This window comes from Gasterosteus aculeatus, chromosome 1 (genome assembly GCF_964276395.1).
Source record: "Gasterosteus aculeatus chromosome 1, fGasAcu3.hap1.1, whole genome shotgun sequence".
Taxonomy (NCBI): Eukaryota; Metazoa; Chordata; class Actinopteri; order Perciformes; family Gasterosteidae; genus Gasterosteus; species Gasterosteus aculeatus.
Window position 1 is genome coordinate 24846119 of NC_135688.1, and position 24780 is coordinate 24870898.

General features: G+C 44.6%; 1 protein-coding gene and 1 long non-coding RNA gene across 2 annotated transcripts; one reads left to right on the forward strand and one right to left on the reverse strand.

The window, feature by feature from the left end:
- Window positions 1-1673: 1673 nt before the first annotated feature.
- On the reverse strand, window positions 1674-2209 carry LOC144397048 (uncharacterized). The gene is made up of 2 exons (XR_013459198.1): window positions 2098-2209; window positions 1674-1904 (listed from the first exon to the last, which is right to left on the reverse strand). It is a non-coding gene; the product is annotated as an uncharacterized LOC144397048 (long non-coding RNA).
- On the forward strand, window positions 1838-4315 carry LOC144397032 (uncharacterized). The gene is made up of 7 exons (XM_078098226.1): window positions 1838-1977; window positions 2135-2268; window positions 2400-2493; window positions 2722-3051; window positions 3257-3416; window positions 3490-3617; window positions 3746-4315. Exons 1-7 carry the CDS (start codon window positions 1954-1956, stop codon window positions 3899-3901), a joined length of 1026 nt encoding a protein of 341 aa, XP_077954352.1. The 5' UTR covers window positions 1838-1953; the 3' UTR covers window positions 3902-4315.
- The last annotated feature ends 20465 nt before the right edge of the window (window positions 4316-24780 follow it).

Here is a 24780-nt window from a genome sequence, read left to right on the forward strand (position 1 = left end):
TAGGCCTCCAAATGCTTAACAGTGGTGCGAAGGCTTTTAATTATACGGCCTCGCGTGTGAACCCTGCGCTTTCAAAAATGATGATGATGCGTGTGAACTTTCCTTCCCGCTCGGCGAGTACTCACGATGTTTGCCGTCGACGATGGCCAGCTCAGAATTTGTTGCAAGTAGCGTGTTGTGAAGCGATTTCGACAGCCGTGCTGAGACACCACCTCTGCTTCACCTTAGCAATATGCTAGCAGTTAGCTCCCGTCCAAATCCCAACCTTTGTTTTGAAGTGCGTCGGCTCCATCAAAAGATTTCAAGCTAAGTAATGGGATATTATGAAATATGCTGGAGGGACGTCACCACAATAGGTTCCCCATTTTGTACTTTACAGACAGAAACAAAAACAAAAGGATGAACAATAAATTCTTAGCACCTCATTCTGCCTCTGGGACGCGTGCACAGCAAATTGAGCAGAGTTAAATTTCTGGTGTTGATAAAGATAGAGTCAATCGAACTCTATTTGGAATTGATCTAAATCTCTATGTTGTTAAATCTGTTTGATTTCACACTGCACCACAAAAGAGTTGGTGTCAAAATGGAGTGTTATTACTGTTATTGTGAAACCAACTCTATGGGTCGTCAGTCTCTCAGCTCGGGTGTAAGGAGTGACTACCCTCTGGCATCGCGCGAACAATAATCTCGTGAGAGCAACAATCTGGCGGGATTCAAGTAATTTACCTGCACAACTCAACTGGAGCAACGAGCAGCACAACGTTTTCGAGGACAGTTTGTTCAAAATTGAAGAAAACGTGTTGCATTGTGTCGGTAAGTAACAGTTAATTAGATAACCTAATGAGTGCTATTATTATATACAGATGGACATATATTTAGACATTAGTAATATATTTATAGCCGCTCTAATGTAGGTTAACTGTTATGCTGCCACCTTTACTGCAGCCAGGCTAATGTCAGCTAGCTAGCAACCGTAACCTACGCTCAGAGCGGACAAACTACTGTAGACTACGGTAACTGGCAAGCTAACGTTGGCAAGCTAATTTTGCCAAGCTAACGTTAGCAAGAGTTTGTTTCTTCTACTTTCACACGTTTTCTGTTTACTGGTCTATTGAGTCTGACTGTGAGCAAAATAGAATTCCTGTTGAGTGTTTCAAGTTTGACAATGTAACGTTAAGTTACGTGACGGTACTTTAGTAATGCCAACATTCTTTCAAATAAATAAATGCTAGTTAGCTGGCTAGCTAAGAGCCAGAACCGGTTCCCACGTCTTAGCTGCATGGAAGCAAATATTCTCATACGAGGACTGGGTATATGTATATCTAAATTACATTTTGATTATCAGAAGTGTCGGTAGTTAATATGAAGTTACTATCGGAAAGTTAATCGGAAGGACTCCTTTCTCAAATACGTTTTACTGTGCTTATAGTTACTCAACGCCGCAGGGCTGAAGTTTTGAAGAGGGGGGCTGAACGCCACGGCTGACCGGGCGTGGACACTACGTGCAGCGGTTACGGTTACAGACACCGTCTGGAAGGTTGGAGGGGAGCCAGCGCGGACTTTTTTTTCAGCGTGAGAAATACGATGTGTGGCGTAACACTTGACAATCATTGTCTTAAATACATATGATATATCACTGGGTAGTAATTAAGGAAGAATATAATATGCTTAGTACTTTTTAAATGCTTTATTTAAGATTGAGATTGTTTTGTTACTGATAGGTACATTTAAATTGTCTTTGTTCTGTCTGCCATTTTGTAGATCTGGATGTTGAGCTGGTTGCAGATCAAGCATCCTCCTCTGTATTGACATCGCTGTCCCCAACTTCATCCCATTCATCCTTGGTAGTGGCACAGACTGCACTATCCCCAGCTTTATCCCATTCATCTGATTCCACCGTTATTCTGGAGTCCACAAGAAAAAGGAAAAAAAAGAAAGAACCCAACAGGGTTAATGGACCAGAATGAAGCAAAACAGGTAGAGCTTTGAATAAATACATTTGAAATCCAAAATTAATTATTTTTTGTAAATGTATTCGCAGTATAAAGTAATGTCATTAGAAAAGTTAAATTCTTTAAAAAAAAAACTAATTTTTACCGTAAGCATGCCATAACAATGTAATATTTCTTGGCAGATGGTTGAGGGTGTTCTGAGGGCCAATCCAAAGGGTGAAGAAGTCTTCAATGAGTATGATAAGACTAAAACACTAATAAACACTAGTAAACAAATGGTGAACATCCTGGTTGCAGATATGATAGAGCTACATGGGTAAGAATTGCAGGTCACTTGGTTATGTCATGTGTTGTAGCAAAATAATGCTGTTCTGTATAAGTGGTAAGGGTGTATTTATTCTTACAAAACATACATGCTTAAAAGTAAACTATGACTTATTTTTAAAGGAGGGTTCCACCGTCAAGTGTAAGGACCAATTATGCACTGGGAATTGTGACTCTTTTTCCATACCTCCGTGATCCATTCTCCAAACTTGGATATGTAAGTTCTATCTGAAAACCAAATCAGTGTGATTTCAATATCTTCTTCACTTTTCTAGTTTGTACTCATCTTGTTTCAGATGAGTTTTTGTAGGTTGCTCACCCTTGCATTTTCAACCTGTTTTTTAAAATGTTTTGCAGTCTATTCACTGTCTACAATTTTTGTGTTGAGTAACTTATTCTTAAATTGAAGCATGAGATGCCTCTGTTTGGGTCTTTCTTTAAAAAGGAACACTACTATGATCCTGAGGGTAATACTGGCTTCATTTCACGGAGGATCAAGACGGTTCAACGCAACACCTTTGCTGGCTTGCGGGGTCGTTCCAAGACCGTTCTTCAGGATGGTCCAAAAACCAGGCGAGAATCTCTATCAACCTGCCAACAGCTATTTGGTGAGGAGTGCAAGGAGGCGATATCTACAATAAGACATTCCAGCAATGAATCTGTGGTCAAAGAGAAGATGAGAGCGACTTTCCAGTATCGACAGAAGATGGTTGGGGATGATGCATCATCTTCATTCCTGGATGTGTTCCCTCGTTTTCTTGATGTACCTGGATTGGTAAGAAAACTCTTTTGCTTTGGTTGTAGTTGTCCAGTGTAGAACAGTAATATAGTCCAGTGCAGGACAATATAATATTTTTCGGCACTATACTATAATCTCTTTAATCTTCTTTTCAATCTTCCATTTCAGTATTTGACCTTTCATTCATTTTGTGAAGTATGCTTGAACCTGTATATTAAAATATTGTTTTCTTTGTTTATAGATCGACCAGGATTTCTCAATGATGTTTGGTGACGAAGTGTCTCAGAAGTTCCTGTCCAAGTGGTCAACTTTCTTCAAGCCAAACATCACAGACTGCAAGACTGCAAAGAATATGAATGAGTTGCTGTCAGCAACTGAATCTGAGTCTGAAGATAACAATGGTCAGTATAAAACGTTTTCTTGAAATATATATTTCAGTGTTATACTAAATAAATACATTTTTTATGCCTTTAGGATGGGACAGTGATCTGTCTTCAATCCTTTTGCTGCTGCATCTACTCCCTCCAACTTCAAGGGGCCAGAAAAAAACTACCAAGATCAGTTCAGCTCAAGCAACCAGCCGTCTTGTTAGATATCTTAAGGTATGCAAAAGTTCCTACACCAAGAATCCCTGAATAGATGTTGGGATTCTGAGACAGTTTTGCTCTGTATATCTGCAGAAATGTGATCAAGATGTTATAGTAATTTATGTCTCTTAACTGACCTACAGGAAGGAGCCAGTATTCCTACCTTCCTTGAGAGTGTCGACGCAAACAACCGTTCCTCCTTTGCATCGGTGAGCAAAAGAAGAATATCCAAAGGTTCTATCTTATTATCGACCGAAAACCACTCCCGTGCAAGGCACACACATCAGTGGCAGCTTTAGACATTACATTTGGACGCCTGTTCAAATGTTAGTACAAGGTGGGTCAGATATTACGGTACTGAGTACCAGGTTGGGTTGTACTTATGCACTGGATGTACCGATGATCTTCCTGTGTTCAAAAAGATCTGTGATATTATAATACATGAACAGCACGCTTTCATAATATCCTGTAATGTACAAACAATGTACTATGATGACCACTTTAGTGCATACTGTATAGAAGACCAAATGAATGTGTTTTCTGTCATATCTGTGAAGGCACTGACTTATTGTAGACCATTTGACAAGCAATGCTCTAATGACAATAGTCAAAGAGCGAACATAGTGCCTTATTGTTACATTTAGATAAATGTACAGCAATGAAAAAATATTTGGTAATGTTGATGCATTTGATGAAATAAAAATGTTAATGTAGTGAACTTGTCATTTGTATTTCTAATTATTGACATTTCATTTAAAGATTTTTTTTTGGTGTGGGGGGGGGCAGCAATAACACTTTATAGTGTTAATGGGGCAACTCCTTTTATAGTATGCACATCACACTATAAGAGTTAATTAATGACTCCGATGAGTATTAATTTCTAACACTACCCACTGGTGTTGAGAAACTAACGCTTGAGTATTGTTAAATTTCAACTATATAAGTGTTAAAATTAACTCTATAACAGTGTTAAAATGGCAACACTTTAAAAAGTGTTACATTGACACTGTGTAGTGTGGACCCCATGGGACACTTTAAAAGTGTTAAAATTAACTACAATAGTGTTAATTTGAGTCTGTCCATTTTGCTGTGTGGATATTACACAAGCGAACTCAAGTAACAACATTACAATATTCAGAGCCAATGAAAGCAATTTAACTCTGCAAATTTGTAATTTTGAGGGAAAATAGATTCCTCCATCCCTCCTAATCTTTACAGAAAATGAGCAACACTCCTCCGTCTATCCGACACCGCTTTGTTCCCTTGCTTCACCTCACCGAATCTTTCACCGCACTTTGACAGATGGCTCCGTCGGTGTGTGTAAATAGGAACTTTATGGCGAGCAGAAGATTAGACGATGGTCAGCACAGGCTGCGGGAGACGCTCGCTGAGGAGCGTTTACGAGGACAGAAACGTTGTTATCTAACATCTTCTAATAATACCGGCACTGAGGACGGAGCTTCAAGAACGGAAGGATCTTATTGCCATGTGACGTTTGCAAGCAAATGCGGTTTTCTACTGAGCGGCCAAATAAATCACGGGGACGGTATTCACATGAAAACACTGCAGACTCTTAAGAAGAAACATGGAGCACGCTGAATAGAACTTCTGTTCATTGAGATAAAGGAATGGCAAGAACAGAGATCAAAGAGTTACACAACAGCTTGCATTGTGTGTTATTGATACCGAAGGAGGACAGGGTGCTGCGTGCTATACATTATAGAAGATGGTTAGCGAATCTCTCTGGGTGGATCCACACACGGGAACGACTGAAGCAGGTGGAACATTTGCTCTGAACACACAGGATACAGATGATTGCAATTCATGTAACCCGATAAAAGTCAGGTTTTATTTGATTTTTTCCGGGGGGTGATCGATTGATACTTGGGTGATCAAAGAGGATCGTCCAGGAAGCACAATATGGACACAGACGTACCTCAGCACATGTAGAGATGTTACGGAATCTCTTAAAGTGATTTGTGAGGGAAAACTAAAACCGATAGAAAACTTCTGAAAGTGGATCAACGGAGAAAGTGTTCCTGCGCACGCTGACGTCACACCGGAGCCACGCGGCGGTGACAAATGAAGCGCGCCCCGCGCTCAGCCAAACTGCCGGCCGTGATACATGAACCTCATTGTACACTACAGGCAACTGCATTCATCGCCGATTTAATGGTGTGTTTGATTAGCTTTTAATCATATTCAGATTCGGCCTGTTTCACTTCCCCCGAGTTCATTAACTTGAAGACAGATGTCCCGTCGCCTCGGGCGACATTCTCCGGACCTCAGGTAAATCTAACCTCGCGTTCGGAGCAGTCAGAAGGAGAAAAGTGACAAGCCAGATCGGGCTGCATATTCTTCAGGCAAGATATCGGCAGAAAACACACAAAACCAGACCGCCAGCTGAATTTCCCAACTTGCTGCTCGCCGCCTGCTGTGCACCTTCGTGAACTCCGGGTAGGTGGCGGACCAGCATGCATTTCAAACGCGCTCTGTCCCGGGGCGCTTTAATACTGACAAGGTGTCGAAAACAAGCTAAACGTCACGCTCCAGAGGTAATTGCAAATTGTCTATGCAAGTCTAGGTCACCCCCCTCCCCCGAAAACTGTCGCAGAGGAGGAAAAAAAAGCAAAAAATGTATATAAATAAAACATCCTTTCTTAACATGGGCGCAGACTGTCCTTTGTGAGAGCGCTTGTTAACTCCCCAAAGTCACTTTCCCTGTCTTTCTTAAGAACGGAGTTAGCTGAATCATTTCCGCCTCATTTCCCAGGCAACCTCTGAAACTGACTCCTGTGTCAGGGCCAACCTGCGCTGACAAACCCCCCCCCGCTGGAAGGCACGCACATGCACACGCACACACAGACGCGAGCATGTTACCCGCGATCGCTCTGAAATCCTGCGTGACGTCTTGGATCTTCTCACATCTTGATTGACTAGCTCCTGCTGCCCGCCCGCCAACCCTCCAGGGTCATGTGCGTTTGGGGGGGGGGGGGAGGCGAAAAAGAGACAGATCACAAGGAAAAGCCCAATGAGGGGAATGAATAGCAGGGGTGAAAGAAAAGAAGAGGCTTGTCTCATCTGGAGCTGTCAAAAGCTTTGGAAGGCTGAAAACCTCGTCTCTCCTTCCTCCTGATTTTATATTTATTTCAGGAAGCTACCTCTGCGATCTTGTCATCACTTTATTTCTGAGGGGCAAAGTTGGACTACAGCTGGAAAAAGACACACAACCTTGGAGCCGGGGGCCACACAGGAGACGCTTTATATGAAGATTATTGCGGGCGATTTCATGGACAGATATATATATATATATGTTTTAAATGGCTATAATATATAATATAAACCAGCTCTTTGTGCCCTTGAACACAACACCCAAAGTCATGCTGCAGTTAACGTCTGGGACCGAATACCGGGTCTCGTGTCTGAGCATCCCTGCGCCGTGACGACCATTCTCTCCAAGCATCCGTGCTGTGGAAGGGGCCACTCGACATTCAGCGAGTATTCCTCCGAGCCACTCCAGCTGCGACTTGGCTTTGTGCTCGAGGTAATTGTTGTGCTAAAAGGTGAACCTTCATCCCAGTCTGAAGGCTTTGAGGCACTCTCGAGCGGGTTTTCTTCAAGGACCCCACCACAGTTGGGTTTAGTGTTACTGGCTCGGTTCGTCAGACCCTCGGTACAAAATATAGAATGTACGTATTAAAGTACGACACTCTGGTAGCAGCTAACGTAGCCTCGAGCAAATAGCCTCGAGCAAGAGATGAGAAGCAGGCTGTGGAGGTCTAGTTCGGTCACTTCTTTCAAACTACAACTCTTGGGACTCTTCAGAAGCTGACGCTCATCACTAGAGTCAGTTTATAAGAGGCTGGACACACCTTGTCTCAGATATGTAAGAGCCCCCCCGCTCCAAAGGCCTGTAAACATTGCTTGATGTGGATAATGGGTGAAGTCAATTGGGCCTAGAAGCACACGGTAAAACGTTGTGCCAAGTTCTCTCAGTGGCTGCTTTACAAGCTTCAGGTGAGTGCTCTCCGCCCTGCGCTACGAGCCTTTCCAATTTGGTCACTGTACCATAAATCCCTGATTGATGGGGAGCAAGAGGGATGAGTTTCCTTCTTGCAGATTCTTCCATCTTTGCAGACAGGGAGTCCGGTGCTTCTTCGAGGTGGACGTTTTGATCTGGGATCGTCTCCCCAGTTTAAGTCGCGGTGCTTTTTCAGCCTCCGCCCTTTAACAACAGAGCCTGCCCAAGCACGTCTCGGGAGAGTTTTGCCAAGTTCTTGCAAATTGTCACCCTCCTTTGCCATGGTCATAATTGCTACAGCAACTAGAGGTCGGCCTTGTCTGCTTGTGTTCGGATCACGATTTGTGTGAATAGATGGTAACTGCAGGCAGAGAAAAAAACAAACAAACAGGCAAACGAGGGCCACAACACAATGGCAGCAAGGCAACCATGTCAACAGAAGCAAAACTAAATGAAGAGAGTCAAGTTCAACATTGAAGGGGAATGAGGAAGGTCAGAAGCTGATGGAAATTTGGCTTCCATTGCAAACATGGAAGATGGCGGTTAAAGATTTTGTTGCAATTTTAGAAAATGTCAGCCTCGTTTACCGAGCAGGTAGACGAAAGAGAAATGGCTACGCAGTGATTTTGGTGACGATGCAACGGATCCGTCAGCGAGACAGCAAGGAAAATCTAAAATACTGTGCCAGGGATATTAGGGGTCATTTACGGCCTCTTGCTGAGCAATTTTGTTCATTTTCCCTCAGCCCCTCTGTAGCCAAAGTATACTACATGCCGGTGTACACGACCAACACGAGCCTGGGAAATAAAAGTTTGGATTACAAGTGGTTGATACTTTAGAACTTAATACTTACACATCCGCTTTCACTTTAATTTCCTCTTTTCCCCTTTCATCATGCCTTGCCGGTGACTTGTTCACGCATTGAAATCCCCCCCCCACAAAAATAACAAAGACAATCAAACAAACAGAAAAGAGGCAAAGTCTTGGCCGACGCACACTTTGGTAAAGACAGACACACACAACTGTCTGGGGATGGAGGAGAGGATTAGTTGCTCATGAAGATACACACACACACACGCTGCTCACACCACACCAAATATTCATGACCAGACCCCCGCTTGGATCTGTTTTGGAAGGCCGAGCGTACTTTTAAGTCGTCACGCGGATCTAAATTCCACCTGTTCTTCACGCCCGTTTGCCGTCTCTCATTGTGGCAAAAAAAAAAAAAAAAAACGCGACCGGCCTGTCGGAATATAACGCGCTCGCTCTGTTTAATCGGCGAAACTAACACAGGGCGCGTATTTGCTGGATTAGGAGCATTCTCCTGCTTCATAGGTATTTTAGAACGTGCTTTATACCCTCTGAAAATGGTTTTGGCACCTCAGAGTCAAACAGGCCGCGGGGGCTGAACGGAGTGCGGAAGGACGATAGCGAGGTGGCCGACGTCTCCCCGGCTGCTTAAAATGTAACATGAATTCTCATTAGCGGCTGGAAGGAGCCGTCGCGGAAGGAGTAATCCTTGGCAAGAAGCGAGCGTGCTAATATTTCCAAAAAGCATTATTACTTTGAGCGCATTTGTGTGTGTGTGTGTGTGTGTGTGTGTGTGTGTGTGTGTGGTCTCACTGGCGGCTTGGAAGTAGGAGTCAGCCGCATTAACACTCGTGGCGGCAACGTGACAGAGACACGTACACACACACCTGGAGCCAATTCAGGCGGAAAAAGAAAAACAGCCCGCGCGTTTTGTTCATGCAAATTTGGGCCCAATCACACCCACGCTGACTTTGTTTTTGGAGCGAAAGGTGAAATGAGAGGGGGGCGGGAGGGAGGGGATCACAGGCCGTCATAGGGAGGAGACGGCCTGCAGGTAAATAGTAGAGGAAGGGGAGCGAGATCTTATTTGCAATTAGAAAACAGCTAACCACAGGGAGAAGAGAGGGGGGGGGGCAAAGGGGAAGGGGAGGCGGAAAAAAGTCATCGAGCCTTCAACACAACTGTAGGACCGGATGACGGTGGCCCGGGGACAATAGAGCGTGGGTAACACAGGACTAATCCTCAATCGTCTGTCTGTTACCTGTTACCTGTAGTCGCTCGTGTTGAAACGCTCATTTCTATTAAAAAAGATCCCAAACTGTATTAACTTGTGATGTATTTCTGACCTTTCGGAGCAGCCAGCTCCGTATAGTGCTTCGTGCGGCACAGGGCCAGGACTCTGTGGTTCTGGGGGAATGCTAAACCGGCCAGTGGGGAGACCAGTATACAGGAGCCACTGTGGCCCCCAGCTAGCAGATAAGTCTACTTCACACGTTTTAATTTGATTGAAAACACTGATATGGTGCTGCAGTGCCTGCTGCTGCTGCTCCCTGGGCCAACATCTCGGGGAGATACACCCACAGGCTGTATGCGGTTGGGCTTTAAGGTGACCACAGCTCATAGAAACCGGGATTCATCCCATACATATGCTGCGGCGCCATTATCTGTGTCTCTGATGGAAAGCTAAAGCCACAGTATGGTTTACAAATCCTCCGTCTATATGCGGATACAAAATGGTTGTGGGTCCGGATGGGGTCACCCTGTAGCAATGCGTTTTATGTTTCAGTTTGAGGCAAAAGCCGTTAATGTCAGAAAAACTTTTAGACGTTCAGAGTTTCATCCAACAAAGAAACAAGGTTAAAAGGCATCACAATCCCGCCCACGCGGTTTAAGAGACGCTGCTGGTTGCAAAGTGAGGTGCACAAATACGATGTGACTCTACTAGATGAGTCTTAGAAACAGAGACTTGTACGACTAAACTTTCGTTTTCTCTGCTTTAATTAGTTTCATTCTTAAATTTAACAAAAAATACCCCTTTCACGTTGCACGCAGCATGTGACTAACAGAGGATGCATACACTCCCAGCCAGCTCCCCATTCAACTCCCACCCTCGATGCCCATTAGGCCTAAAAGCTATTGATTGATAAGACGTCGCTCGGTTATGATCCTTAATCGCCGCGTTTAGATTTCCGACCGCTGGCGCACTCCGCCCGCCCTCACCTGCGTCGCTATGGGAGACTGATTGCACCAAAAGCTTGGCTGGAAAATGCATTTGAGCGCACGGGCTCGCATATCTCCCCCCATTCTGTGCAATTTGTCATTCCGGACACTTAAACAGCTACAAAAACAAGACGTGTGACGGCGGGACGGAGATGAAAAACACATTCTTCATGTTCACCCGTGCATTCAGAACGCACTCCACTGCTATTTCCTCACACTCAAAAATCTACTGCGCACTGTAATTGCACGGGGAGGCGTCGCGAGGGACGATTGGCTTTGCGGTGTTTAACGCGACGGAAAGGAAATAAAGTGCCCGCCACCTCTCCGGCTCTTCTACTCTCCTCGCCCCTCAAAACCATCCACCGTTCCTCTCTCATCCCTTTCTATCCGCTTCTACGGTTGCCGCCCCCCTCCTCTCTCTCTCTTTGTCTCTCTTAGTGCGGAGTCCTCTGTAGAATGCTAAAAGCCTCCCACACTGTGATGTTCCTGCAGAGCCCCGCCGTCCCGAGAGTGGAGGCTGAGCTGAATGCCAAAATGGGCAGCGGCGCAGTCCGCCGACGCTCGCCACCGCCGGGGAAATGGTGGACGCACAACCTGTGGGGGCCGCGCCGGGCACGTGCGATGTAAAAAGGGTTATGGGTTAAACATTGGTACCTGTAGCCGAGGCCGCAGGTGGCTGGGTTACGAATGCCTTCCCTGAGTACAAGAGACGAGCGCTCGCTCTGCTGCCGATGGGCCGTGACTCCATGAGTTCAGGTGAGCGTGTGCAGTAGAGATATTAGCAGGGTGCCCTTTGCATTGAGAGCGGATTAGTCATCGTCGTTTCCCCTTAATGCACCGACATGAAGCCATTTTTTCCCCGGGAAAACAACAGGTGTTTGAAATCAAAGATCAGGTTGCTGAAAATGACATTGGCAGAGCAGAGTGTTTAAAAAAAAAACATTTTTATTTATTTTTTCTCTGCCTGGGGTAAAATTAAGTAAATTTACTTCCTCAGCTCGATGTCTGATGTGACAGAACATTAAACCGTAAAATAAAAAAAAAGAGACTTGAGGATAGATTCCACAATCATCAATGTGTTTATTTGACTCATTTTTAGCAAGAAATGCGGAAGCACTGTGTGTGTTTGAACTCAAAAATACATTGTTTTAATATTAACAAATACTACGTTTCCTGCATGGTGTATTTTCAGTATGTTTAAAACGTGGATATTTTAGGTCCTAACGTAAAAACAGGGTTTTATATTGTTACGTGTGTATAATTATATATATATATATATTTTTTTTTGGCTCTGCCCTTTGTGCTTGGTAAAAGCCTTCATTATCGCAACGCCGTGCTTTCAGTTTGTAAAAAGCATTTCTCAGATTTGACAAAGACCCTCCCGAGCCACAGGAGACACCATAAATACATTATACTCCTCTTTTTGAAAGGATGTAAAGTACTCCCTGTAAATGGTAAATGGACTTGGACATACACAATCAGTGAAGTGCTCCTTTCGATTAAAGTCAGCAAGTCACAGTCAGCAACAACTACAACAGCAACAACAGCTGACAGGTTATTAACGCATATAATCATAATTTATTATGGACAGGAAAGAAAAAGGCCTGTTATTAATAGTTTAACGTCACAGGCCAACTGAAATTCCTAAATAATAAATGGAGCATGAGCGCAGTGCTGTGGCAAAGATAAACCAAAACTAATCTTACTTTCCATCACTTGGACACGCACCTGTACAAGCATTTACAAGCCAGTGATTGGCCGCGGGCAACAACCTTGAGAGGGAGAGAGCCAACAAAGGTGGGGGGGGAACACTGGTGGTAGTGACTCAATTGTATCAGGATTCTGTTAAAAAAACGACAACAATCATTTATGGATCTATATATTATATATATATATATTATATTAAAACGACAGCAAACTATTTTGCACGTCTTCACCTGCACGTTCCCACCATGGCATCATTCATACTTAAAATTCCCCTTTCACCCCGTCGTCCGCCCCGACTACCCCAACTCTCCACCATGTCATGTAAAATCTTCATTTGACCCGAGTCAAGAGCGAGACGCACAGTGCAAGATCTTCTTCACTAAATATGAGGAGTTGTTCAAATGCAATGCAGACTGGTAGCAAAGAGTTTTTAAGGCAGCAGGTTTTAGTGGCAGATGAACCACAGCAAATAAGATTTTCACCTGGCCGCACGACTGCCTTCATGCACGTTGACACAAACTTTATTGCATACACACACACACGCGCGCACCTAAACGAACAGCTGCTGTGTGTGCATTATCTAAATAGAATCAGGAGGTGCTCACCATCGGCACCATTTGCATCCCTCTCGCCCTGTCTCGGCATCTCGCCATGGCTCGTCAGCACTTTAGTAAAAGGGCTTTTCACGCACAAACACAATAAAGCCTCCAACAGGCGTCTCAGGTGGGTAGCAAAGCTGTAAGCCTCTTTCCATCTAAGCACCTTTTTACTTTAGGTGGAGGAGAGAGGGAAAGAGAGAGAGAGAGAGAGAGAGAGAGAGGGAGCGGTGAGCCATAATTTGTCACCCTTTTCCTTCCCTCAGCTGCAGGACTATTTGCATAGCGTAGACACGAGGTGCGAGGATTGATTTAATTGGCTATCTTGTCTTCTTCACTAAGAAATGACGCTGCGGGAAAGAACACACACAAAATGAGGTTATGCGGCGCATTTGAAAGAGAGATAAAGATTTCCAGCCATTTTGATGAATGTGCCTGTCTACCTGTCTTTTCCCTGCGCGCCTGTGTGTGTGTCTGGCTGTCTCTGTGCGAGTGTATTCGCCCGTGGAGGGAAATACATGAGTGTCTCTGACGGGGGGGGGTAAAAAAAAAGAGGGTTTTCTGGAATGAAGCGGCGAGGCCCGAGTCAGGGACAACATGCAGACTTTAGCTGAGAACACAGGCCTCATTTAAGTTAGCGCGGGATTAGCCGCGGCGAGCTGCACGAGCACAGGAATTAAAATGCAAATGAGGACCAGGATTGCACGAGAGGAGTGCAACAAGACGAGGATGGAGCAGCAACGATGGATGCAGCGTGTGCTGTGCGGGTATTATTTATATTTTTGCTGGTTTTAATTGCCACCGTTGTGGAGATGCAGAAATAGCTGGAGCAGATCGAAACACGTTTTACACAAACAGGATTTGAGGTATCAAGCATTGCGCTTTTTCTTTAGAAGAATATATTGCCAATTAAAGTGGTTGTTTTGAAAACAGAAGTCACAATGAAAGGGGGGGACAGACCGTAGACTACTGGTGCATTGCTAATAATTTCAGTTTTTCTGCAATTTGAAGGCAGTAATCCCTATTTTGTATGTCCAAAACCACAATTGGAAAGCCAATAAATTGCTAATAATTGGAAAATTATTTCCCATTATGGGAAATGTGGGATCCAGCGTGTTTGGATATTAAGGACTAAAAGTCAGGATATCTTGAGAACCGACATGTAAATGTCTAACTTTGAAGCCCCAATGTTATTGAAGTGCATCACTGGAATATCAAATATAAAGCAGGGCAGCGATTCATCATATACTGTATCACTCATTCATAATCTCCCTAAATGTCAAACGTGTTTAAGAAACCCAGCCGGAAATTCCTATTGCAATTGAGATAATGCCGATTCGTGAGGTTTTCCAATACCCATTATTAATAAATTAAATATCAAAGGTGTGATGTTCCGCAAAGCTCAGTGACACGTAAACGTATTGGCTGCTTACAGCCCAATGCACTGTCCCCCATGAACACTTTCATTAGAAGTACGAGGAGTCTTCTGCCTTCAACACGATTTCAGATAAGATAAGGTTTTCCTCCAGTTTGTTGCTATAAAGCATTAAACCATCAGAATGTGTCATTGGACGGCAAATAACTTTTACCTCGCAAAATGTTTTTATATTCAACTGTATCTGTTTTCTGATTAAGTCCCTCCTAGATTAGGCATTATAGAAGAGGGGCTCTCGATCACAGGCGTGACATTGAGAAGGGTACGCAGAACTGAGGCAATTATAAGTTTTCACAGCTCGCATCTGCCCTCCAGCTAAAAACACAGTGGCAAATTAATCATCTTAAAATGGCCAAAACTAAAGGTTAGCCATAATCCACATCATTGTCTATATGCGACATAAGCGCACACACATGAGTTCCTCTCCTCCCTGTCTCCTCTTGTGTCCTCTGAGTGGACATAATGAAAGTTAATGAATAAATCCATAACTTATATTTCATAAAAATTGAACGTGCAGACAGTAAAGGACGTTTCTCTCAATATGTGCATAGATTTTAATAGTGCAAGAACAGCTATGGGAAAGGTTTTTTTTTAGTGGGGTGGGGGGGCAACCAAAACAGAAGCCAAGAGAGGAGCGGTTAAAGCAGCTGGACGGAGAAGGGGTGGGGATGATGACAAGAGTCCTTTGGTTGTGACGGTGGTGAGGGTTACATTATTCGGGCTTGAGAAAGCCCAGCCAGCAGCCATTTTTTCCCCATTGCAATATGTGTTGCTCGTGTGATGAGGCAGATGTGACAGATGTGCAGCGTCCACAGTCCATTATGTTTTCCGCACATTGTAGCAGTAAGTTCCATCAACCATATGTTTGTCAGAGCGTTGACCCATTACATAATGATTGGAATGTCATCCTGCTTGTGTCACAGCAGGGGAGAGGAGGGAGGGAGGGAGGGGGTGTGTAGCCCCCCACTAAACCAGTACAGAGCTGTGGAGGAAACACAACATGACACACGGGCAGCCTTCCGTTGCGCTAAATGGCATTCCCCTCAGCCTCGGCTCCACTTTGTGTTCGCTGCTATTTCGCCAATGGTCGCGGTCAACAGACTGCAGCGTACAGACCAAAGTCTGAGCTTGGAGGATGCCGACGTTAGCATTTGAGTTAAAGCGCCGCTGTTGCGATTTCTACTGCCTCACAGAGCTGCTCGCACTACTGGCCTCCAACAGTCATTCAAATGTGACGGGTAAATCAAAAACAGGATAGAAGATATGATTAACAAGCTGGGCCGTTTCCGTTGTTTCCATAGTTTTGAAAAATAAAGCAAAGAAAATAATCCAAACGTGTTTTACGGGTATACAGACTTAAGTTGTCAGAATCGTGATCTGTATTCAACGCGGCCCCGCGGGATGGAAGCACGCCGGCGTGAGCAGAGGTTTACGACGGGTGTTTATGTCGCTTCCCGGCCGAATGCATCGGCTCGCTGCAGAATGGGAGCCTGTCAGAAAGAACGACAGTCAGACGGACTTCTCTCAAGAAGGCGTCCTTGTCGAATCGCAGTCGCACAGTAAGGCATTTTCACGCACACACACACACATTATCCCAGCAAGGGGTCACATACCCAATCAGGGGCACGCCAACATATACACACACATACACACACACGGCGGTGTGCTAGTTTGATATGGTGCACGAAGTGTGATGACAGTATCAGGTCTTTGTGTGATTGAGGTGACAGAGGCAGAGACAGGATGGGGGCTGTCATCAGCTGTGAGTGACAGGAAGCTGCTGGGGGGGGGGGGGTGACAGCTGAGTTCATGGCAGGCAGTCTAACCCTTGGTTTGTCTATATGTTTGTCACCCCCCCCCCCCCTCTCTCTCTCTCTCTCTATCTATGCATCCGTCTCTTTCTTATGCCTGCCAGTCTGTTTCAACCTTTCCGTCTTCTTTGTCCTGTCAGTCCATCTCTGTCTCCCTTGCATATATATATATATATATTTTTTTTTTCTGTCTCTCTACCTCTCTCCGGGATAGTAGGCGGATACATTTTGCCCTTTCTTCCCTGTGTCAGACACCGCATCAAGAAAAACAATAGGAGACTCATAAATAGGGTTTAGAGAACATGCAGCCAATTTACTTTGACAGTTTGTGTGTTGTGTGAGTGTATGCGCACGCGGGCGTGTGCACAGGTATAAGTCACTTTGACAGCCGCTGCAAATGAGGCAATATTGCAGGTATTGACTGACATTGTCGGCCCTGGGGCCTCTACTTGGGGAAAAAAAACCATCATCATAAATCACAAGTTGCATTCGAAATTGACGCTCCAGCTGAGGATGCAGTGACTTCAAATCTTAATCTGATATTATTTTAACGATGATGCGAAGCCCCTCAAAAAGGTTGGATAAAAGGCTTTATGATATTTAATGGTACAAGTCGTGATAATCCCACAGGTGGGATCCTTAATGAGCAATGATCAACAGTCAATATCATACCTTTGTAGTCATCGAGGTCGTGAAGAATATGTGCCTGCATGTTGTCACACATTGTCAGAATGTTCATTGTATAAATCAAGAAAATCCTTTCCAAAATTCTCTCAATTATAAGCTACAAAGCGCTTGACCGGTTTGACCCACTTGACTCCTTTGCAGAAGAAGGACACCATTCAGCCAATACGGTGTGTAAAGTCCTTGTTTTCACCTAAATCGTCACATATCCCACTTTGGGCACGATACGACACAACTAAGTTTGGGCAAAAGGTACGGAAATAAACTGAGTGTAATTTCAAACCAAACAACATAAGTATGGACAACACGTCGCAAACCTCCCTGATATAACCTTCAAAATGACTTTACCAAACAAACACCTCTCTGTAACTAAAGGTACCCTCGTTAAAACTCCTGTGTTGGTTTCCCCTATTCACCCCTCCGTCCTACCTTCATTTCGCTCTGCGTCGAAGAATAATGCGACGCAGAGCGTCAATAATTTTACCAACAAGCCTGAAGTGTACAACATGATGAGTTATGCTTGTGTATACTTGGAAGCCTGGTACTTCTCATCAAGTCACTAAAGGGTGTTTGGTTCACCGACTGAAAACTCACTGCTATTGGAGGCGAAGCAAATGGGAACGGGCCGTCCTCAGCGGTCCATTCCCACGATGGACACCACGAGACACCTGGCCATTCAGTTTTGACTGTCACTGTTCGCCCCCACGAGCACTGACGATACTTTGACCGATGCACCGCCGACCGGGGGAGGGGAGGCGGAGGGGGGGCTGTCATTTTGTCCGTGAGATGAGGGTCATCTTTTCTGACAGCGCGAGAAGGGGGGCGAAGGCCTCCGGTGAGGTCGTCACACTATACACTTTGACTCAACTCTTTGCTCTGCGTCCACATGTTAAAAACATCAGCCGTTAAAATTGTGATCGACCTCTGCTTGAGGAGGTGCCGTTGTCACTGTACTGCCCTTTTAACGAGAATCTGCTCTTTCCTTTTTTTTTCCATGTTGTGTGCCCTGAAGTGCAAACGTTCCGCATTAACAGAACGGAGATCCTCTGACCTTTGGCTATAAATAACGCTCTCCATTTGACTTGTGAACAGAACGAACGCCCGGTTGTGGGAGCGGCCGTTGGTGGCCGGGCTAATTGCCTTTGTGTGGCTGTCTCGTCAGCTGCCAAGTCGCACTCTGCTGAGCCGCGGACTTGGCCCGCACATGAGAGAGAGTTGGACAACGGGGCTCTACAATATGCCAACATCCATTTGACCGCTTGGCAGTAAAACAAAGGGGACGGAGATGGGAGGGACAGGACGAGCAAGAAGGAGAAGGAGACAGCGCGAGGGGAATGAGCGACTGGTTGCCCGATGGGGGCATAGCCCACGATGGAACGGGCGCCCCGCTGCTGTGTAGAAAACCAATACCTACTGACTCGCCATTAAAATGTACCCCCTTTCCCCTGAAATATTTCCTTCTTAAGTTATTGCCTAAAGGCTCAGCAGGGAACCCGCCAAAGCGGCAGGATTTTCCTCCCTGCTTGGTTTGCACCAACTTCTCAGCAGCTCATAAACTCGCCTGTCATCCAAAATCAGGCGGGAATTGAGTGACAGCATATCAAATCCCAATCTCCTAACTGACTATGGTTGGAAAAAGAAGAAAAAATAAAAGAAAGGCTGATAAAGGAAGGCAAAGCTCCCTGAAGGCCGGAGTCAAGCTCTGCAACGCCTGCAGAAGGTTGATTTAGTGCATGTTTTTTCTGAGGCTCGTATTATGGCTTTGACAATGAGCCTTCTCATTGTGACCATCAGTGTCAAAGCCTCCGTGTTAGATCACCTACCATGTTTCCTCTTTGGCAGTAGTATGAAAAGTGTCAGCAGTTTAATTATTGGCAACTCCGACCCGACAGTAAACACACTATGGGTTGCATCCATTTCAGTCCCAGGCTTTGTCAATGAAGAAGCATACGCCACCTCTACGATGAGAAAGTTGACTCGTGTCTCATAGGACGGACCAATAAAGGATCTGCTGCTGAAAACAAGCGAAATGGCCCGGAGCACCAAAAAGCATAATCAGGACTTTGCTCTAATCTCTAATGACAGTTGTCGCCGCGATGTTCGGTGATTGACTGAGCCGCCTCGTCTTCCGAACCGCTGAACATCTAATGGTGCTTTTGATTGTGGCGTAACAAAGAAGAATCCCTCCGCCCATACCAATTAAATGGAGATGGAGCTGTGCATTTGAGAGGGAGAATGAAAAAAGATGATTGGCTGGAAAATCGTGACTCTTTCAAACTATCTGTCTATGGTGTGGAGCAAAACTTTGCCATCAATCGTCTTTTTCTTTTTTTCTTCCTAGTTATAAAAGGAAAAATGCCAGGCTTTTGAGTAAATTATGCAACGGAGAAATCAAATCTACATCTCCGAGACAAAAGGTGGCTTCAGCAGACAAAGTCTATACCAACAAACGCAGTGTGTTCACGAATTTGACGAGCAACCCTGTTTGACTGCTGAAGCCTTTCGGAGGGTGCCAAAGTGTTTCTCATTAAATACGTCTTTGAATACTACCGAGTGAACCGCTAGCCAGAAGCCAGCGACAACCCGAGAAAGGGGGAATGTCAATTACTAAATCACACATTGGAAGAGGTCACTGTAGAGGAGTGATTGGTTGGCTCGAGGGCTCAGCCTCTCCATTGACGTACCACCGCCCCCCCCCCCCCCCACCCCCCACCTGCCAAACCCCGGTCATTGCGATGCGCAACGCTATTCTTTTTCCCCTGTCACTTTTGTCATTGGCCAAATGTTTCTTTTTCGGAGCAACGTGATCATACAAGAGCAAGGAGCCAATTTCGATAAGGCGGATTCGTGACGTGGTCGACAATCCGTCCCTTCTGACAAAACAGCTGAGAGGCAAGTTCCTCAGAAAAAAAAACCCGAGACTCCCGTCTTCAACAAAAAAAAACATGAGGGGGCTGAAGAAAATAACATGAAGCCAGATGCATGTAGACACCGCACAGCCTCTTATTCCACCAGATAGAAGAGGCCCACCGCACCGTTACTGCTAATTCCCACCTGTACTGGAGACTTACAGGAAGCAGCGTGGGTGGAAAGCTTGAAGCAGCCCCGGCAATCTAACCCGCTCCCAACCACCAAGTGTTTTGTTCCTCGCTGTCAGGCGAATGGCACCCCAGCATTTCGACACCGGAACAGATTTCACCCTGAGGCCACGAGACTGCCGAAGAACTGTCTCACAAACACACCCAAGTGGGTTTTACCGAGCAACCGGCACCCCCACAAACATACACACTACAGCCCGCCCATAGGTTCTAAAGTGGCCAGTACTTTTTTTTTAAAACACCTCGGCGTGGAATAAGACGTTGTTTAACAATGACGTTTGAATGCGTTGTCGCCATGTAAGGATGGACAGATTTCAATGTATCCTACAATGAATCCTTATGACACGCTTAGTCCGATTTCCTACAGGACATGATTGACATAGCTGGATTGGCACTGGAGTACACTTTGGGCTCCTTTTTTTAAAATTTCCTCCACAGTAAGCTCTCACATGAATACACTCCTACAGGATGTCTCAACTTCTCAATAAACTGATTACCATGCTAACAAGCGCGCAGGAAGAACAATAAGCTGCTCGTTTGTATCATAAGTCACCACTCTCGACTCTGTGAAATCATTTTTGCTAAAGCATAAAACATTCAATGAGAGAAGGTTTTGGGATTGAAAGTACACACAATAAGGACACATTAGAGTGGAGAATGTAACAAGGAGCATGGGCGGTTAATTAATACTTCTTTTTCTCACAGTTCTATTGGAATTTGAGCGATGAGGCTATTTAAAAAATAGATTGTCTCGGCTCAGCGGGAGAGAAGATGAGAAAATAAGGGCAGTGCAGACTCAGAGTTCACAAGTTCAATAGATGGGCCTTGTCCATCACTGGTCTTCAGCCCTCTGCCGTGGAGGAGTGTGTGGGTTCTCCCTCCAGACAAAGTGATTCCGCTAACTGGTTCTCTCCGGTCTGTTTGGGAGTGTTAGTCTGCTGCTGCACAGTTCGGCTGGAAGAAAAGCGCCCATACTCTTCTATGGCCGGTGTTGCATTCTTTTAAGTAAATCCAAAGTGAGTCACAGATTGCGGCGTGAGCAGAAGGGGAATATGCTTGGAAATACGACCGCATAATAACTGTGATGTGGGTTGATTCTAAACTTCTGCTGAAGAAAGTTTTTGTTTTGATGAGTTTATCATTAAGTTAAAGTAGAATCCATGTAATGAATCCTACACTTACACCCCAGACTGTAAAAAGTGAGGTCTTTCCAAAAGGTTGATGCTTATTTCAATTATTAGAATCATTTATAATAAAATATAGAAACAAATGATAGTCCTAGCTTATGCCAGCACTTTGATCATGAAATAGAAGCATTGTTTTTTTGTTATTTATTTTTTCTGAAGATGTGGTTGAGATGCTCCGCCGATTAATCGAGTCTACATGGTGACCAAGAAAACCGATCGAAAGCACATTTGTATGAACTCCATTATCGGTAATGTCCGATATTGACAGAATGGCATGATCTTTTGATTAATAACCTCCATTTTCATTTCGACTTTACTTAATCCCAAAATCCTATATGTAGCAAATATGCCCACAAAGGTATAAGACCACTATAAAGTCTTCTTATTACCAGATCGGCCAATGCTTTAAGGATACACTGAATACTGTTTGTACTGAATACTGTTAGTGAGAAGCAGGGCATATAACCTATGCCACTTTTGATACCTTGGTCTTCCTGTGGTATTTTGTGGAGAAATATGAGTATAAAGATATATCCTGGGACACATGGTATCCCATAGTATTGATATTACATAATGAGCCGGCATCAGCTTTCTCCCCTGGGTGATTCAGTGTGGGTTTAGGGTTTAACACAGATGCTGCAGCTACAATAAATTCTATATGAGTCAATCCATCATAGTTACATGACATTTGAGCACTTTATGGGGGCTAACAATGCCTGATATACATCATGGCCAGGTCTAAAGATAATGACTGGCCCATATGGCCTGAAATGAATCAGTAAAAAAGATTACAAACATTGTTCTGCTCATTTCCTTGAACTCGATGGAATATTGGATACCTACAGTTTGTTACTTTATTGAGGCTTTTCCCCCCCCTTTTTCTTTTAAAGGCCTGTCTTTGCACTCTGCTGGCCACCCACGCACACACACAAACGCCTCTCTACCCTGCAAAATCTGCTTCGACAAGATAAGTGTTGGACTTGTAATTGTGCGAGGGCCCTCATCTCTCCGCATTGGCTAATAATGGGGCTGTGGACGCCTGGTGCTCATTACGCCAGCCTTTGTTTTTTGTTTTTTATTGCACAGCTCGGTTGATTATTTTTCTTCCAAGAGAATTCTGAAGGTTTAATGCCCCCCCCTTCCGTAAACAGAGTTGCCAATGTACTGGGCTAACTCCCGCAAAATGAACCGATAAGTAAACGGACAAAAAGAAAAGCTCAACCTTAAATATCACAGAATTATACGTGGTGGTATTATAATTAAACACCTTCTGTATTTGCACACGTGAAGTGTACAGACAGAGGGACCTTCAGACCGCTTTCTAACTTGACTGAACACCCCGAGTAGCGATCACAGTATTAATGGTAACAGCCCGGACCAATTCAACCACAGCAGTGTCTGGGAGGAAAAAAAACAGAGATAAAACCATCCTTATTCCTTTTGCCTTGCACGGCAAACACTCTGTACGCTCCGGTTTCCCCATTATCTCTTTGAAAAATATGAGATTAAAATCCGACCTCGGGTTTAGTGTCCTCTCATCCGGAGATGCAGACACAGTCCAAAGTCGTTCCTTAGCAGTCAACCTTCTTAAGAGTTGTTTTAGATTGCCGGAGCACCGAGCTGAAAAGCATTACAGCTTTGCCATCGTTGCGACTCATCATTCACAGATAAAGCATTACGCCCGGAAGTTTTCCACTCACTGCCTGCAATATGCGCTTCCTAAATAAAAACAGACCGTGTTTACATCCTTCCCTGACACAATCAATACATCACAGCCCGCTAACGCAATTATCTGTGACTCACAGTGTCAGCCAGACCTCCAGTGTACATATTCCAGCAAATCCTTTGCCTTCACTATTTGAGGACGTCTTCACACTTGCTAAAGAACACTTGAATAATGCATCACATTTGCGAGTCTGGCTTTCAATAAGAAAAATAAACAAACGTGAATACCTCCCAAACACGTGCGGCCACTCGCTGCTACATTGTGATGTAACACAGGGTCACTTGGAGGCCGCAGACCTCCGCCAAGGACGTGGCTACAAGTGCTGGCGGTCAAGTGGCTTTGCCATGACGATTGGCCTTCGGCGGAAAGGCGATAAAACGATACGTCCACGTGTATCTTTCTGTTGGTGACTTGATTCATGAGTTGTTTGCCGGATATAGCTACAGCATACTGAGCCACTTTAGCATATTTTCCCTTCCAATGCCACAGGGTCAACGCATTTTACCTCACGCTGTCGCTTAATATGTACAAGGCGACTCCGAAACAACCACATTAATTTATCCGTGCTGCTAAAGTGTGACAGGGTTGCCGTATATGGATACTTTCAGGGCTGGGAAATCATGAGCAGCATTTCCAAGAACAGGAAAACGGCAATGGACACCCACCTACATTGAAGATGAAAAAATAGAAAAAGTATATGTTTCGTAATGAATCTCATTATATCCCACAAAGCCCGATAAGAGCCCTTGTACTGTGTCCTTGAAAGCAAGGACACAAAAAGCCACCTTTTGAACATCTTCAATGGGCAACTGTGAGTTCTCTGAGGATCATTACTGTAATCACCAAGGAGCATCTTCTTGCCAGGAACCATTCAGAGACTGAGTAGTTTCCCTCATTTCAGACCAAAGCTTCCCAGAATATTAGATCAAAACGACGGGAGGAAACCGGGATGTTTTTGGGGGGGCATGTGAAATTCAAACATTGACACAACGACCATGACCGAGGATTTTCACTGGACATTATGTGCGACATAAATGTAATCTGTAATAGTGTTGAGGGAGCAAACCGTTGCACTGGTGTGACTTTGACTCTCTGCTCAAGACGCCAGCGCTCCACTATCCTTAAAGTTTTGAGCAATTGAGAGAGTAAGTTAGTTTGACCATTGTCATTTACTGCTCAAGGACGAGCCGTGAGCAATTATTATTCAGTAATAATTGACTGTTCAGACAGATAATACAACAAGCAAATAAGTGAAACAAAGTGCGTGCAACGACTACATTTAGAAAAGGATGTTGTCGGAAATGAAACCGCTCTGAAGCCTTGAGTGTGTGGGCTTTAAGTTCTTCACCATGACAGCACAACTATACATTTCTGTTAAATTGTCCAAACCGCAACATAGAAGAAAAAATATTCCAACGCACAAGGTGCATTTACTATTCCCCCTTCACGCTGGTCATTTTCTAATACATCACAACCTCCCCCACCATCTCTAACCTCCGTATCACACCCTTCTCCTGCCTCCCACCACCCTCACCTTCTTCTTCCAGACAATTATACCTATACTCGGCTCCAGAATACTTAAATGATTGGATTGTGTAAGAAAGGAGTGTGCCGAAAATGAAGGACAAGAAGCACCTAAGCATTATCCCTACTCCATGAACGCCGCCAGCGATCTCCTGTTATGAGTTCCTGTTATGCACAGGAGAATAATAAGGTCGTCTCTTCTCACCGCCGACGACAATAATGAGTTCTCTCCGGCTCAAAAATGACTCCACCTCTGATTCTGATGACTCTCTTTTCTGTCCTCTCCATCACGTCTATCTCTTTCTTTCTCTCTCTCTCTCTCTCGCAGTCTGTAGCCAGGAAACTCCTCTTTGGGCATA

Excerpts from the sequence above, each read along its gene's own strand:
- LOC144397032 (XM_078098226.1), top strand. The coding sequence starts at position 1,954 with ATGGACCAGAATGAAGCAAAACAG. Across the intron at positions 3,417-3,489 it reads TGAGTCTGAAGATAACAATG|GATGGGACAGTGATCTGTCT; the intron begins GTCAGTATAAAA and ends TTATGCCTTTAG. Across the intron at positions 3,618-3,745 it reads GTCTTGTTAGATATCTTAAG|GAAGGAGCCAGTATTCCTAC; the intron begins GTATGCAAAAGT and ends ACTGACCTACAG.